Here is a 16,540-nt window from a genome sequence, read left to right on the forward strand (position 1 = left end):
TCGCTCTCTGGGGACCTTCTGCATATTATTGCTCTGATCCAAAGTGGGCCTACTGAGGAGGGATATGGATTCCATAAAGCACTCGGCTATATAAACGTCTCCCAATGCACATTCAGCACCTGGCCAAATATTATCCCAGCGATCCTTTAGTCCCTTTGTCTGATGACATATTCTCTGTCTACTCTGTCTCTGCTGTGACAGAAACAGCGTTGGTGAACAGTAAATACGTCCATAGGCAAGTGTCCATTTTGTGATGACGGAATAATTACAGACCCTTTTAAAGGATAAGTCATTCTGTGTTTTGGAGGTTGAACAATGGAGGTTGTATGTACACTTCTAGGCCTCTAGTGAAACAGGGGTGTGTGTGTGCCACTGGTTACACAGAGTAGCAATTCATAGAAACCTTCTCGAAAAAGCTTCAAATACATGATTTGGTAATGATCCTTGACTACTGCACATGGCAACCAAAGAGCTACAGTTAAAAGACACGGACAACAAGTCAACAGGAGCACGTGACACATGCAGCCCCCTCCCTCCCTCCCTCCCTCCCTCCCTCTCTTCCTCCCCCCTCCCCTACACATGGAATAACTTAGATGCTGACTCAGCGCGCCTAAATGCGTTGCATTCTGAGATACAACCACGGCAGTGTTAGTATGATTAACAGCACTGTTAAATAATCATCTGGTGTCTCACTGCCAAGACTAAGGAAGGACAAACAAGGGAGGGAAACCTCAGGGAACATTTGTCTCTTGATTTACTTGATTAATTGGAATTAACCGGCCTTGTTTTTCAAGCAATAATAATTCTGGAACGTTCACAGAGAGGATTGTTCAGTAGGTCTTCATTAAACTAAAGACTAAACAGAAATTTAGAGAAAAACGTTTCTTTTTCAGAGTAAGATGCCTCAAATTTGTCACAGCAAAAAGTTTCCTTCATGTTTTTGTTCACAGTTAGTTAGTTAGTCATACTCTGAACATGCCCCTGGCTCACTTGTGTAAAATTTGGTTGCTAGTCTTTCATGTAGACTATTTCTGGGTGAGGGACACTTGCTACTCTGTTATAGGCTTTATGGAGCGACCTCCAGGTTCCATACATGTGCGGAGGGACTCCCTCTGGGTAAGGACAGTAAATTTCCCTCTTCCAAAAGCACTGTGCGACTGAGGTACTCAGGGTTTTCGCCTTAATTGCAGGGTACCTGGAAGTCCCCTCAGTTATTTGTTTTTTTCTTTTAATATTGATATGAGAGACCAATCAAACCCTAAGTTGGTCGTCTCAGGCTTCAGTGGTTAATAACATGTCGCTTGCTTGCAGCCCGAGCATCTTGGCTCTAGTTGTTGGCCCGTTGCCTCACCATCAATCCCAGCCTGAGTAGAATTCTTCTTGAAATCAACAATCTCAATCTAGATTCAGTTTGATAAGTAGGATTGTCCCTGTAGCTTGATGTCAAAGCCAAGCTCAGAAGTCAGCAGAAGAGCAAACATGCTAATTTTAAATAGGCTTTGGCGTCTCACAACTACAACAGAAAGCTCTCAGGTTACCACAGCTGCACTCTGCACTGCTCAGAATTTGGGAAACCGATTTGGTGGGACGGGTCCAAGATGGAGACGAGATCCAGCGGACTCTGTGCGCCCTGGACTACTTCAGCCGGTCCACACTGACAGTGATGGAGAAGAAAAACAAAGAGCTAGATGAAGAGAGAGAAATCGCAGAGGAAATGAATATCTTACAGGAACACATGGTGTGAAAAGAAAGAAATGTCTCTTGCTGACCTCCTTGTGTTTTTCATTCCTCACTGACTTTTTACGACGTATGCCGACATGGGCTTGAAAAATCAATGGAGGTGAACTGGCATGATCAGTTTTGAAACGAGCAAAGCACACAGAGGAGAAGTTGTGTAAGGAGGAGATGGGGACTCTGTGGAATACTGAAAAGAGGAAAATTAATCTGCGGTTTACACTAAACATGGCTCTGGAATGACTCACTTCTTACAGGGTTCTGCTGCAATGTCTCTACATACACACTTCAGCCTGAACGTCATGTGATTTAACTCTTCCATCCATTGTTCAAACGCTAAATCCTACCTCGCTACCTGTGTGTGTGTGTGTGTGTGTGTGTGCGAGACGTCTGCAACATAAATCTACCAGATAAGGTGTTTTGTAATCCTTTCTTTCATTTACGATCCCATAACTCCCAGTTAAACCAGGATATTCCAAAGCACAGCGTGCCTCCTCTCTGGTTACATCCCAGAATGCAAGCAGAAGGATGATTCTTGTTCCCCCCATCTGCAGGAGGGTTTTGTTTGCCCTCAGCCATCCAGATAAGGATAATAGGAACCAATTATCTTGCACCACTGGCTTCATAATTACTTTAGGGGGTCCGTTTGACAGATGCCTCGCCACTGTGGCCAATCTTGTGTAGTAAAAACAATTGGGGCCCTAAATTAGATTAAACTGATAAACCTGGACGGAGGAATGGCACTTTTACTGTTGAAGCATGTCTCACGAGGGAGGGCGCCCGGTGGAAACGATCAGAGAGCTGAAACATACAGACAGACAGACTTGGCCTGACTTGACCCCAGATGACAGTCCACGTTGTTGCCTACACGCCCAGTTTAGAGGTCACACAAGTGACACCCTGCTTCCTATTTCCTACAGTGACCTCATCACTGCTCCTGCCGCTTCAGTCTCTGGATGCCCTGTGGCGGAAACACGAGGCAGGAAACACCGGGACCATCCCACCATTCTCTCAACATGAGGATGTCTCAGGTCGCCATCAGCTCTCCAGCAAATAGTGAACAAGCTGCTCATTAGGCAGTCAATGTCGACATGCGTGTCTGCATACTTTGCGTGTATCTGAAGGATTGAAGGTATATCCACTAGGGGGCAGATGAGAGCCAAAATACTATTTTGCATGTAACCAATCATGGCGACGCTGAGATCAGTTTTTCTTCTTTGATTTGCCCTCACAGTTTTATTCTAAAATATTGTAAGGAAAGATGAAAAATATATATATATATATATATACAAACACACACACAGCAACTTTTCCATAAAATGTTCCCTGAGGTGCAGAATGGCCTTATTTAGCCGGACAGTCGGGGTGAGGGTGGGGTCCAGAGGTGGTGTGATGCCTCGTCGGAGGGGTAAACACGTCATTTCGGCTTTAAGTGCCTCACACACCTTATATAAGTAATGGGAGTAAATATCCAGTGCAGTTTTCCACAAACAGGGCTGACTTCTAATTTTAGCCACAGTCGAACTATTTTTGCACAAAAGAGGTACACAACTGTATTAAGAGGTGCTAATGAGTGACTCACCTCTCGTGGCAACATCCCTCGTGTCCACCCTGCAGAGGCACCCGTCATTCTTTCCTTTCCGATTTATTCCTCCACAACTCCACTTTACATACACTGCTAATGTTATTTTCATCTCAGGACTCAATTTTAGTACTTTTACTCTCTTTAGTACTCACCTGTGCTTACGGTTCCTGACTGTTCCACTACCTATCCTCCCTTTCGTCCATGTTTCCCTCTTCTCAGCAACTTATCTCTCCCCCTCCCCCTCCTCTCTTTCTATAAATCCAGAGGGCTTAAAGGGCCATACTCGTGGTTTTGGATGTTTTAGTTCATTAAATACAAATTGTGTATGCTCTGCATTTACTCGCCATCATTTCCAAACACATACCATATGTTTTTGCGCTGATGTTCTACCTTCCAGGCAGCCATTGGTTTCCATGTATTTCTGCGCATTATAATAACCCACAGAGGAGAGACCGACAATCCATCACAGTGAATATTCAAATATTTGTGTCGCCGCTCACAACGACATGCTCGAAATCTTGCCTTAAGGATGTGTTCCAACAATATCTGACATGTAACATCGAACTTGTGACAGAAAGAGCCGCGCTAACGAGCCGCCTTGTCAGGAAACCAAATGCAGAGGAGGAAAAATGAGCAAATACAACAAAATATGAAGTGACTGTGGTATTTTCTCACATTAAAGGCTTGCAAACTATAAAAAACTATAGCAAACAATATAGTAACTTTGTCAATTCAAACACAGTGCGAGTCCTGATACAGCAATGATCCATGATGAACAACACCTCAGTGTGAATGTCCCCTCACCTACATGAGACGCCTGCGACCAAAATACAGTATTTTAGTATGTAGGCGTGTGTGTTTGTGTCACAAGGAGGCCAGTGTTAGTTATTATGGAGGAGTGTGTGGGGGGGGTCAGGGGTCACGTAGGTGTGAAGGAAGGGAGGGGGCCCTGGGCTGAGCAAAGTGAGATGCTGATTGACGGCAGCTTGTTATAATTACTCGCTCATGTTCAGTGCCAGATTTCTTCACCCCCCAGGGTTATTATTTGATTTTTATTTGAATTTTTCTCCGCTTGTTACCCTCCAGCGAAATGTTTTCCCAGAGCTGCTGTTATAGTTGATATGGTCGCTGCTGGAAAAGCAAACAGGGCCTGACGTAGGACTCCATCACCTGGCCTGATGATGTCATGACATCATATAAATACTGTTTACATTAAAGCCCCACTTACTCAAAACCGCACGTGTCAAAGATCGGTGACCCGCGAGAAGGGGGCACGTGCGGATGATGGCGACAGATTGGCTATACATTATGCGGAGGGTGTGTAGGGGAGAGAGCGTGTTTTTGAGACCCTCCACCCCCCCCTAAGGTTGTAATGTTCAACCAGACCATGCGGAACCACCGTTGGGCGTGAATGAGGGGTTGTGTCTCTGAACAGTCGTTTCTTTGAGTCTCTACGGCACAGGTCCACCCAAGCAGATGGAGCATTCATGGCCGAGGTGTCGCCGTAGGGACGGTCGGTGCCTCCGGCCTCAGGTGTTGAAGTCATTCTAACGTATTCTGGTTCTAACGCAACTTCATTACTACACATTACTACTCATACATACCTTCATTACTGTGAATACTTGAATCAACCAATTTCTTCATCAACCAACTGTTTACTTGCTTAGTCTCTCAGTGATTAGGTTGTTGGGAAACCATGCAGTGCCTTTGAAGGGTTAATGTGTTCCGCAGTGATTTTCACGAGAAGCAAACCTTTAATGTCACAGAATCATTTCATTCAGAGTTCCTGTCAAACACATTCATCTTAAGGAATCATCAAATCAAACACTCGAAGGACAAAAGGCCGAGCTAAAATGAAAATGTGATGTTCATGATTGATTGATGAATCAATGATTGTTGAATGATGATTGTTCTCCGAGAGTTTGACGCATTCTTTTAGTTTTCCTCAGCAGCGTATCTGACAACATCCAGGTCACCACCCACCCTCCCAACCCGAACCTCCACCCGTGGCTTTCATGCTCACTGAAAAATTCCCCACCGTGCATTCTGCAACTTAAGCGCAAAACAAACCAAATGTGGTATTTTGAAAGGCAGATTGTTTGCTGTGTTAGATTAAGTTTCACTATTGCTTCAGGGGACCTGAGCACAAATTTGGTTTGAATAACAGCTCAATTTTTAAAACAAAGAAACACTTTTTAAAGTACTACAAGAATAAAAGGAGGGCGAATAGGAAATAATTACACGGTCTTGTGACATATTAACAACACAGTCGGTTGCTAGTTACCATGAAACAAACCATCGCGTGTTCGGATGACGGTGGCTGGGCGGAACAACAAACACGCATGAGGTTCCCTCCGGTTCAGCTACTCTCTGTTTACTGAAAACAAAAGACGTTTCGCCTGACAAGAAGCTCTCCGCGGGTCCAGGCAGACTGATTTGATTTTTGTGTGAGGCCGTTCCTGAGTGTGCACTTATGGTTCTGGTATGGTCTCACAGAGCTGGTTAATAATCCTTACTGGAACCATATGGCTGTCCCTTAACTGGCTGATATTGGCGAGACGTATCTATGTGAGCGACGACAGTCAGAGGGCCAAACACTGCGACCTTCACCTCTCTAGCTACCTGGTCATTCAGAACTAAACCCAGTGGATGATTTGTCTCCGTAATATTTAGATCTGAGCACCAGTGAGCCCCAAACCAGGCCGGCTAATTGGAAAAAGGTTTGTCCGTTATGAGTCCTGTGGAGACCACTTTCAGCACCTCTATGCTGAAGGAGCGAGGGAAATCCTATGGAGGAGGTACACACATATACACACACACACACACACACACACACACACACACACACACACACACACACAGAGACACACACGTCATATCTGAACTCATGTGAGGCTGTAAAAATTAAGACGGACTCTTGGCACGGCGCTCACCTCACTGACTGACACAAGCAAGGGAACAGGAAAGGCAACAGAGACTACGGCTACACATAACTTACACTGACTTACTGTATGTACTCACGTAATGCATTCCAAAATATGTGTATGGATATAAACACGTGCAAGTATACAGCACGCCCTCTCACGCATGTACACGCTCAGTGAATTTACACTCAACACAACTTCAAACCTCCAAGGCCAAACATTTCTGTCTAAGTTGCCACAAAATCCAAAACGTGCATTTCTTTGTATATCTGATTTTTCAAATTCAAGCTGCGCCATCGTTTATCTCTGCTTCCCCCTAGTGGTAAACCTAATGATAATGGAGTGGTTGTCTACGGCCTAAAAATAATCTAAATACAACATAGTAACCTTAAACTTAGGATACGGATCCACATCAGAATGGATTGTTAGTTTTACCCAAATCAGATTCCATCAGTAGGAGGAGCTACAGACATGTGACATATCTCATACATACTACATACTGACAGTCATATTCTCTTACACTAACAGGATGTAGCGAGGCCAACACTGCTCCCATCCTAACATAAATCACTCTGCTCTTACATGAGGCATTACCCACTGCGGACCTTGATCCAACTGGAAGCACAGAACTTTCATAACAGAGAGCATCCCTCCTGCTGCTCTGAATGTGCGAGCGCCACATCTTTCACCGGCAATTTAGAATCTCTAATCTTATTTCCATTATGGATCAGCGAGGAGGCGCACCGGTCTGTCCGATAACTGCGGCCAATTACATAAATCTCTCATCGCCCCGAGGCCTTTGTATCTCTGCCCAGCAGGTGAACATGAGGTCCTGAGGCCTGGCAACGCTAGAAAGACTTTGAAGACTTAACAGTTGGGCAGACAGGCTACTACACACTCAAGGAGTATTGGCAAGGAGAGACGCCACACCTGATATAAATATACAGTATACTTGCAGTGACAAAGCGAACAATTGTGCAGCTTTGCCATCGAAGACGAAAAGGTTAGAGAGCAGCAAAGGCAGAATTACGCCGCCGGTAGCCAATTATTTTCAGCTAATGATGATATCATGAAACAGAGAAGTTGAACTAGAGGTGGAAATATTTATTCTAATATCCTTGGCTTCCCACATGCTTTTTCCCCCTACTTGCGAGAAGTGGAGAATTTTCGTCAAATACAGAAATGACATGATGACGACCAATGGGAATGCACGTTGTGGATAAACAGTGACAGGCTTGGCACGGCCTGTCTGGCAAATGTCTCCGTTCCATTGCGCGGCAGTGACACATGTCCTTGAGATGTTGTTTTTAAAATAAGTGACCACCGTAACCTAAAAGAAATGCCGTATCTGCTGTTATTCCCTTGAAGAATCCCATCATGGTTGTACAGTCATTTACTGGCGGACTGAAACATTTCCAAGTGGGTTTTGTAGTTCATCCATGCATGGAAAGCATGAAATGTCACCAGAGACCAACAATAACAAGCTTAAAAACAATCTATTCTGACTGAATTGCATCTAAATCAAAAACGTGATGAAGTGCGCTGTGTTTGCTCCAAAACAGCGAATGGAAACACACCTCATTCGCATTTTATTACTGGCAAGATTTGGAAGACTATATATAACGTAGACGTACACTTTGATGGGAACCTAGCAAAGCCCCATCAAGCGTCGTCCAGGTTTGAGGAGTTTTCCCAGTTTTCCAGTGTGACAGCTCGAGGTGTTTTATATGGAAAGTCATACTCAACAGACCAGATATGTCTGGCCAGCGTAATCAGACGCGTGGCATGAGGGGCGCGAGGAAACGGGCGGCTGATGAATGACTTGCTCAGGACGCAAAGCTTGAGCGCCGGTGTTCAGATATATGCTGTGATATTAGCTCAGATATCACTCTCTAAAAGGCAAGATGGGCTTCTTGTAATGTTTTGTACACACACAAACTCGTGCACATACATATGTACGTTGTGATCGCGCTTGGCAGCGGTGAGGGGTCACATCCCATCCAATGCAGCTGGTGTGCAGCCTGCAGGCAGCCCTGAGCTCTGGGAGGGAAGCCTGGTTTGATTTGAGTCCAGGGCAAACCAGGACTTTGACATTCCTGCATTTCAGTTGAAATTAGTGTATTTGTTACTTATGACAGCGCATACGGGCCACTGCTGAGAAGAAAGGAGTCCTATTCTGACATAAAAATGACGGAATTCCATGAGAATGAAGGCAAAAAGGGGGTGAGAATGGAGGTTATATCCATTATCTTTACAGTCTATCTACTATATGTAGAGTGTGGAAAGAAAACACCAGGAACGATGTTCAGAAAGTGAAGAAAGAAGCATGATAATGTATGAAATGTAGTGCACCCCTCCAACACACACACACACACACACACATACTTTAAGAAGCTCTGTTGTCCCATGCCAACATTCATACATTCATACTCTAGCTGTTCTGCAGTCATTAGTCAATCTTGTCAGAGCCTGCAGTTCCCAACCTGTCCACCAGCAGTCGCCCAAGAGTCTTACGTCGACCTCATCATTTCTACCAGCTGTTGATTAACTCTAAACCATCTAAATTGCCCAATAAAGGCTGTTTTTACCTTTGTTATGAGAATAAAGTCCTTGAGTTATAAGGAATCGTTAAAAGGATAAAGTTGTTAAGTCCTGAGTATTAAAAGCTAACAACTCCACCACATTTTCTGCCCCATAACAACAACTGCACCACATTTGATTCAATGTACTAAAATGTAATAATCTGGTGCTGATGTACTGCCCCCTAACGTGATAAGGCTTTATATTAAAGTACAACTTCACTACATTCATCCTTCATCCTGATACACGGGCCACATTTTCTCAAAATATTCAGACTTTCTTCCAGCAGCTGCTTCATACAGATGTGAGTAAAATAATGAGGGCCAAGGTGAGGTGCAGTTTGCCCTCAGGGTCAGCTGATGTACAATTGAACATGACGCTTTTTTTCCCTCTCTTTCTTTCTCTCTCTCTCTCTCTCTCGCTCATTCTCCTCGCTCCATCCTCACATGAGCCATTCCGAGCTGGAAGCTTCTGTTCCTGTTACATAAACTCTAACTCAAGCTGCTACAGGGTCATGGAAAACAGAGGAGAAAGAGAGGAGAAAAACAAGGGAAAAATGCAAAAAATGAGGCACGTAGATAAAGAGGCTTTAGCCTGGGTAAAACCTGTATCATCAAGAATGTCTAACCCCCCCCCTCTCTTCATCAGATCCTGTAGAAAGAGGAAGAACAAAAGAGCACGGGGAAATTGGAAGCAGGGTGAAGGGCAGCTTAGCAGCTCCTCTCCAAAAAGCCTGGAAGAAGAATAAGGAGGAGGAGGGAAAACTCAAAACAAGGCATCAAATGGCTCAGATTTGTCCGTTAGCTCAGGCTGAAACCCTCAAACCGGTCAGTGCCCATACGGAGGAATGACCCTGATTAACATTCACTGCCAGTCTTTACATTAGACGAGATGCATTTTCCAATCTTCCTCATCTCACCTTCACTCCCAACACCTCTGCTGACCCTGACATGACTCCTCTGCAGTCTGGAGACCTCTCTCAGGTTCTGCTGAGTTCTGTGCTGAATGGCTGAGCCGAGCACGAGTCATTGGATTTATAGGAAGTGCTCAACAGTTAGTCTGGATGTGGGTGATGATTCACGTTCCAAATGCTTTGCAGATGCTGCAGATTTCTGGTGGGTACAAACTGTGACTCCTTTGTTTGCTGTAAGGTGTTGATGCACTTGAGACATTCGCTCCAGACATTAAACTCAAGACGGTGCCGACTCCAAACATCTACTGAGGCTGGATGGTGCGGTAGAATCTGTGCAGTAAGTCTTAATATGCAGCAGGGATTCTACGTGTATTCATTTGCGGTACATTACACGTGTTCAGCTTCCTCACACAGCATTTATTGCGCTTAAAGGGACAATAAAGTCAAAGTCTCCATCTCGGAATCAGGTGTTATATAAGCTTCCCGCCATAGAAGCAAGAGGCTCATTCACATCTTCAGGTGCTCGACCGCAACGCGATGCATCATTAAATCGACCGACGCCTCGCCAAACTCGTTCGCTGACTCACTGCGTTTCCCCGCCATGAAATCCCAGACTCAACATTCCCAAAAGGAGGAAGGCTGACACACAACACTGACTCACTAAGCAGCACCACATTAAAGGAATATTCTGGCAATTGTACGAAATTTACAAGAGAATTACAACCAAACTAAGTCAATGACATAATTTTTCTGTCAATTTTCAGTTATTTTGCCTTCTCTTACCAGGCAGTAGTGGACCTGTAGTCAGGAGAATGGACCTGTGTGGATCTATAAGTAATTATTTAGCTAAAATAGATCAAAACAACAACAACAGTTCATTTTCATGGATCAGTCTCTTACAGTACCTTCCGGGTGCCTTCTGACATCACAGACTCCAGAAGATACTTTTAGCTTTGATTGTGGCGTTCATACCTTCTGTCGTCTATTCAAAAACCCTACAGATCTGATAATGAAGAGCGGACAATTAAAGCGGTTGAACTAAGAAACGAATTCGTTGGAAAGGTCCGGCACGGCGGCAGAGGGAAGCGCTGCGGCGGGTCAGAACCAGGCGGCGGCCTAAGCCTCCACTGTCACCGCGTGCCTGTCTCCATTTGTTTCCCATAACGGCCACATGGAAGCGTTTATCCGACTTAAAGCAGATCAGCGCGCGTCGTCTCAGGTCCGCAACATTTGCTACTTATTTGCCAGATCTGTCCTAATGTAGTTTACCAAAAACAAATATGGTCAGCTGCAAAAACATAGAATAAATGGAAGGATAAAGTTATCATTTATAAAAGTAGTAACAGGGAAGTGATGAGAGGCGTCTTCCTCCCGCTGTCCTGTGGTTTAAACGACCTTGAGCGAGGGGGGAAGAGAGGGAAAGGAGGGAAAATAAAGCGTCGGTAAAAATAGCATCGTAGGAGCGATTCTTCACCGTTTGCTCGTTCCGCAACGTTGACATCTGCAGTGTCGTAACGGGAATACAGAGCGGCAGAGTTATGAGTCGTCGCTCTCTATTCTTCACACCGTCTTGATGAATGGGTGTCACAGCGGAACAATTAACACAAAGCTCTCCCACGGTTTGGACACCGGTGTCTCTGGAGCGTATAAACACCTGCTGGAGAGCAATGCGGCAGGAATACGGTCGCTGGCCCGTGACGACGGCAGAGGCGCGCGTGTTTGTCGAGTCAAATTCCTGCTAAGCATATGGCAGAGCGATACAAAGTTTTCGCAACTATACAAACGCAGCTGTGCCTCCCCGAGGTACGACGCTCCGATTACGCCAAGCCATTTACATTTGCTCCTCTTCTGCATAAACACCATTTCCACGCCACGTTACCGTCTAGCGTCCGCAGCGTCGGCCGTCATAAGAGTACGCTAACACGCCGGGGGATCGCCTAGCGGCCCGCAGGCCTTTCACTGGAGGCCGACGGCTGCCAGAGCACCTCCGCTTCCTGCTCTTCATCCCTTTCAATGAGCTGTGCCCCCCCCCGCAGACAGCAGAGGGCACCGGCTGAGGACAGTAAACGATATGAAGACATTCCACCCTGAAACATCTCCGCCGGGATTATGAGGAACAAAGACCGCATGTTGTCATCGACTCTCTCTAATCTTGGGCCAAATCACAGCGAGCATCGGCGTGATGGCACCGGCCGAGCTGTGGAGGCGAGCAACGTCTGCTGCTGCTACCATATTCACAAGATGAAGAAGAAGAAGATTCACTGAAGATGAAGACTGACTGAAGATGAAGCTTTTTGGTTTATTTATGTTTGCTGGCAGCTGCAGCTGGTAGATGTGGAATGCACGCCGACCACAACATCCATCTTTGGTCAAAGTATTACAGGTACATAACTCAGGTCACAGGCTGGTAAGCAGCACGGAACGTAATGCACACAGCGCCCTCTGCTGGTCGAGTCGAGAACTCACACAGGCAGAGCTCAGACGGCCACAACTTCAACCAACCTCCATTACAGATAAACAAACTACAGAAAAATAACTCTCACACACACACATATTCACACACACACACACACTAACAAACACCCACACACACTTATTAAACACACACATATTACATTTAGATACAAGAATGTACTTCTTCATACGTGCAGATTCCTATCAACGCGTGGCCTACAGATGACCTGAGCCTACGTTACTATGGTGACAGGCATCAACACTGCACACCGGGCCTCTGCTCCTATCTCGGTTCTCATCCAATTACACCCTATGGAATAATAAAGGAGTAACAGTGCGTAAGGTATGAATACCCATCAGAATAAGAGCGATTAAATCAACATCTTTCATAATTCCACGACTTTTCCAGGGCTGGAAAACACGATTTCTAAATCCCCTGGACTTCTGTGGTATTTCCGTAACCGTTTGAACTCTGCACAAGGAACATGTGCATGAGTCGTAGTAGTCGCTATAAAGTCGGATGTTTAGATCGTGGAGGTTTCCAGCGGTTAATCGCAGACAGATTCCTTCAAAAAGGGAAAATCTATCTGGCGATCTGGTCTAAGTGCTTTCAGCTCCAGCTTTACTGCGCTGTTACTCGAAGAAAGAACAAGAAAAACATGGCTAATGTTCTCATGGTATCCAGACCTGATTCCTGCTTCTTAATGTGTGTGTGTGTGTGTGTGTGCGTGTGAATCAACATCTGTGTGTGTATGTGCTGTGATTGACGAGGTGTGCGTCTGGTCTAAATGAGACGCTGTGTGTGCGTGTGATGCAAAGCCCATTCACAGGTGTTTTCGCCACCAGAAACGAGCGTGGTGAGAGTTTTAGTATCGGGCCTGGCCTCCGCACGCACACACAAACACGCACGCACACACACACACACACACACACAAAGACAGATTTTTTCCATGCACAACTGAACAAACACAAGCGGCATTAAGTCTGTTTTTGCTTTGCTAAAGGAGTAAAGGAATAACAGTCGCACAGTACACGGGAACAAAACTGGCAAGGTGGTGTGTGTGTGTATGTGTGTGTGAGAGAGAGATCTGTGTGTTCAATAAAGGTCTTTGGAGGCCCTACACAAGGCTCAGGATCACAAACTCACAGGAAGAATCAGATTGATTATGTCACATTTATTTGACATATCGGTCCACATAAATTAACTTGCCATACAATTGGCATCAGTATAGAGAATTTCATTAAAAAGAAACAAACAAAATACAAAAAAAAACAAAAACAAAACGAGAAACTTTCTTTTCCAAAGTTTTTCAAGCCGCGCCCAAGACTAAAAGGAAATGGGAGCAGTTGAAGGTAGCGGAGACGTTTTCAGATCCTTGGTGTTAGTTTACAGTGTTGTTTCCTCTGGGGTGCGTCCCAATAGTCTCTCCTCCTCTCCTCGGAACGCAGACGTTTGATAGAAACATGGAGATGAAGATGAGGAGGAATTTTGGGAGCAGCGTTTATTCCTTTCAACATTCCTTTAAGCTGGAGGGATCGACACTCTGCTGTAAGGGAAGGAAGAAGGGAAAGGAAGGGAGGAAGGAAACACGCTCTGGGCTTCATTCGTGGTTTCAGTCTGTAAGTGAGGGAGCGATGAAGAGACGACGGCGGTGGCGGATGGGTCACTCGTCTCCCGCGGGGAGGTTCTCCTCAATCCTCTTGATGAACTTCATGCGGATTTCAGAGACGCTGTCCCCTCGCAGGGTGTCCTGGATGAATCTCACGTCCACCGCCATCTGGACCTGAAGAGGCCAGGCCACAAGCGGTTAAGTGTGGGACGGAACCGTACTTGTGTCAACGTTGAAGCAAGCAATGTGGATGCTGAAGCATAACGGCGACTAAACAGACGACATCATGACATGTTTCTGTTCTATTCTTCTACGGTTGGGCCGTTAACATTAGCTCTTTCCTCACACTGCTGACCTCTGACCCATCGCTCTGATTGGCCCTTGATCAGGAGGTTTCTACAGCAACACCCACAAAAGGAGACGCATGAGCTCACCATTTCCAGGGCTCCTCTCAGGATCCCACACAGCAGGTTGGAGTAGATCAGCGTGCTGTGGTTGTCCGGCAGCTCCACGAAGTCCACCAGGGGGTTGTTCTCCAAGATGAGAGAGAACTCATCTCCCGCCGGGCTCCAGTTGGTCACGCTGGGGGTGACGCCCAGGTACATCTTGAATGCGACCTGGCGCGGCCGTGGAGGAGGAGGAGGAGGAGGGTGGATGGTGGATGAGAGAGAGAGCAGAGTGCAGGGATTACTCCACTGAGAGGGGGGAGGGGGAGGAGCCTGCGTACATGTTGGTTACGTTCTGAGATCGCCAGAATAAAAGAGGACATGCGAGACGGAGACACGGCGGCAGGGAGCAAAGTTTGACACTCGTTTGAGAACTCGGACAAAAGCAGACCATGCACAGTTTAGGAGGGCTTTAGAGAGGAACAGTAGGGGAGGCAGTAGCTCAGTCGGTAGAGCTTCCGCTTGGGAACAGGAGGGTCGCCGGTTCGAGTCCCTGCCGAGGTGCCCCTGAGCAAGGCACCAAACCCTCTGTTGCTCCCCCCTCTGCGAAGGGTGGTAGTGTAATGGAATGTAAGTCGCTTTGGATAAAAGCGTCTGTCAAATGATCGTAATGTAATGTAACACAAGCTTGTCCTCAGGGTTACAATGAGGCCCAGTGCATTCTGGGTATCTCAATCCCTTCCCCTTCTTCAGCAAACCCAGTCGCAGTTAAGTGTTTCCCCAAATCCGCTCCCCCCACCCCCATCTGTCTTTTGTCTATTCCCTCCGTCTCCCTTCTCCGTTACCTTAGCGATGACGTCCGCCGTTTCTCGGAAATCCTGACACCTGCCGACAGTGGAGCGAGCCAGGAAGTCCTCGATCAGACGCACTCCGATGTTGTAACCCCTGTGAGAGAGAGAGAGAGATGTGTTCCTCGTTAGTGTTTTGGAACAAGACAAGGAATGTTCCAAGAGATTCCTGCTTTAAGCGTAGGGCCAATAAAGTTAAAGGTCAAGGCAAAGCCAGCTGATCCTCACACAGACAGGAAACAGAGCGGACACACCGCCATGTAAGGACCAAGGCAAAGACTAGCGCATCTAATCCTATGATCAGTTACGCATGAAAGAGCGATTTTAACATGTCACATTTTTTAAAACATCCTTCTAACTTATCTGACATTTTATCTCCCTATAAAGGCAGAAGCGCAATGTAAAGCATTTACAGCAGGGCAGCATCCTGTCTCTCTCACACACACCCGCACCCACACACTTACATCTTGTCCAGTTGTTTGTTGACTTCCTCGTCGTTCTCGTAGTCTTTACACAGCTGAGTGACCAGAGCGCCGTAGGTCAGCGTGAACAGTTCCGAGTTCTACAAGACAGGAAACAACATCAAAGTTCATCTCTAATCCTGCACATCTGCAATCTTAAGGACCACTTCCTCTATCTCCTCTCTATCATCTCATCTCTACCTGAAGCTTCACACTATACTACATGGACCATATTTGTTGATTCATCATGACTTTGTTGTCCTTTAATGCATTTTCCTCCATTTCCTTCCCACTCCCGGTCATGCTGACAGTTTATTGTAACATGTTGTGGTTTTTAAAGCACAGGTTATACGAGCTTCTTTGCTATGAGGTCATGACTACAGAAGGCGACAGGAATCAATTGTTTCTAATTAAACAACAATATCATATTTTCCCCCATTCAAAAGCTATTATGTAGCTTTTAACTGAACCGTAGCACAAAAGCTGTACAATAAAATCAAATAAAGTAAAGTGTAGTGTCCAATACTTATCTAGCTGTTCGTATTTAACACGTTATATCTCGTATTAGGTCTCAAATATGAATTTAAACGTCTAACCAGTGGAGGTAGCGGGTTGTGGTTAGCATGTCGCTACCTCGATTAGCTCGGTGTAAGGTTCTTAAACCCGCTCGGGTAACCTACCATCTTCTTGCTGTCTGTCGTTCGGTTGGACTGCCGGGACATTGCGGGTTTGGTTACAGACTTGCAAGGTGAACGACACGGATATCGATCTTTTATTTATGTGTCTCTGATAAATCAGTCGTTTCCGTAGTCAGCAGCTTGGTCTCTGTTACCCGGATGAAGTTTGTCAAAGTAGCCGCTGCAAGAATAAAACTTCCTGTGTCGCTGTCTTTGGATTTAAACGAATAATTCAAGACGTTTTATCGGTAAAACAACGCAAGAACACATTGAAAGTAATTTCGAAGGCGTTTTGCAGTTTCAATGCCTTTAAATGTAAATATTATTACCCCCTAAAGAAACTAGGTGATTTTACTTTGAAAAAACTG

The 16,540-nt window shown here is 45.7% G+C and overlaps 1 protein-coding gene across 1 annotated transcript; it reads right to left on the reverse strand.

Moving 5' to 3' along the window:
* Positions 1-13,350: 13,350 nt before the first annotated feature.
* Positions 13,351-16,335, reverse strand: trappc3 (trafficking protein particle complex subunit 3). Its single transcript, XM_076150073.1, has 5 exons — positions 16,176-16,335; positions 15,499-15,596; positions 15,032-15,131; positions 14,235-14,417; positions 13,351-13,974 (listed from the first exon to the last, which is right to left on the reverse strand). Exons 1-5 carry the CDS (start codon positions 16,215-16,217, stop codon positions 13,855-13,857), a joined length of 543 nt encoding a protein of 180 aa, XP_076006188.1. The 5' UTR covers positions 16,218-16,335; the 3' UTR covers positions 13,351-13,854.
* Between the last annotated feature and the right edge of the window lie 205 nt (positions 16,336-16,540).

Source organism: Genypterus blacodes, unplaced genomic scaffold (assembly GCF_046128005.1).
Source record: "Genypterus blacodes isolate CSIRO-AG114 ecotype Tasmania unplaced genomic scaffold, CSIRO-AGI_Gbla_v1 ptg000048l_1, whole genome shotgun sequence".
NCBI lineage: Eukaryota > Metazoa > Chordata > Actinopteri > Ophidiiformes > Ophidiidae > Genypterus > Genypterus blacodes.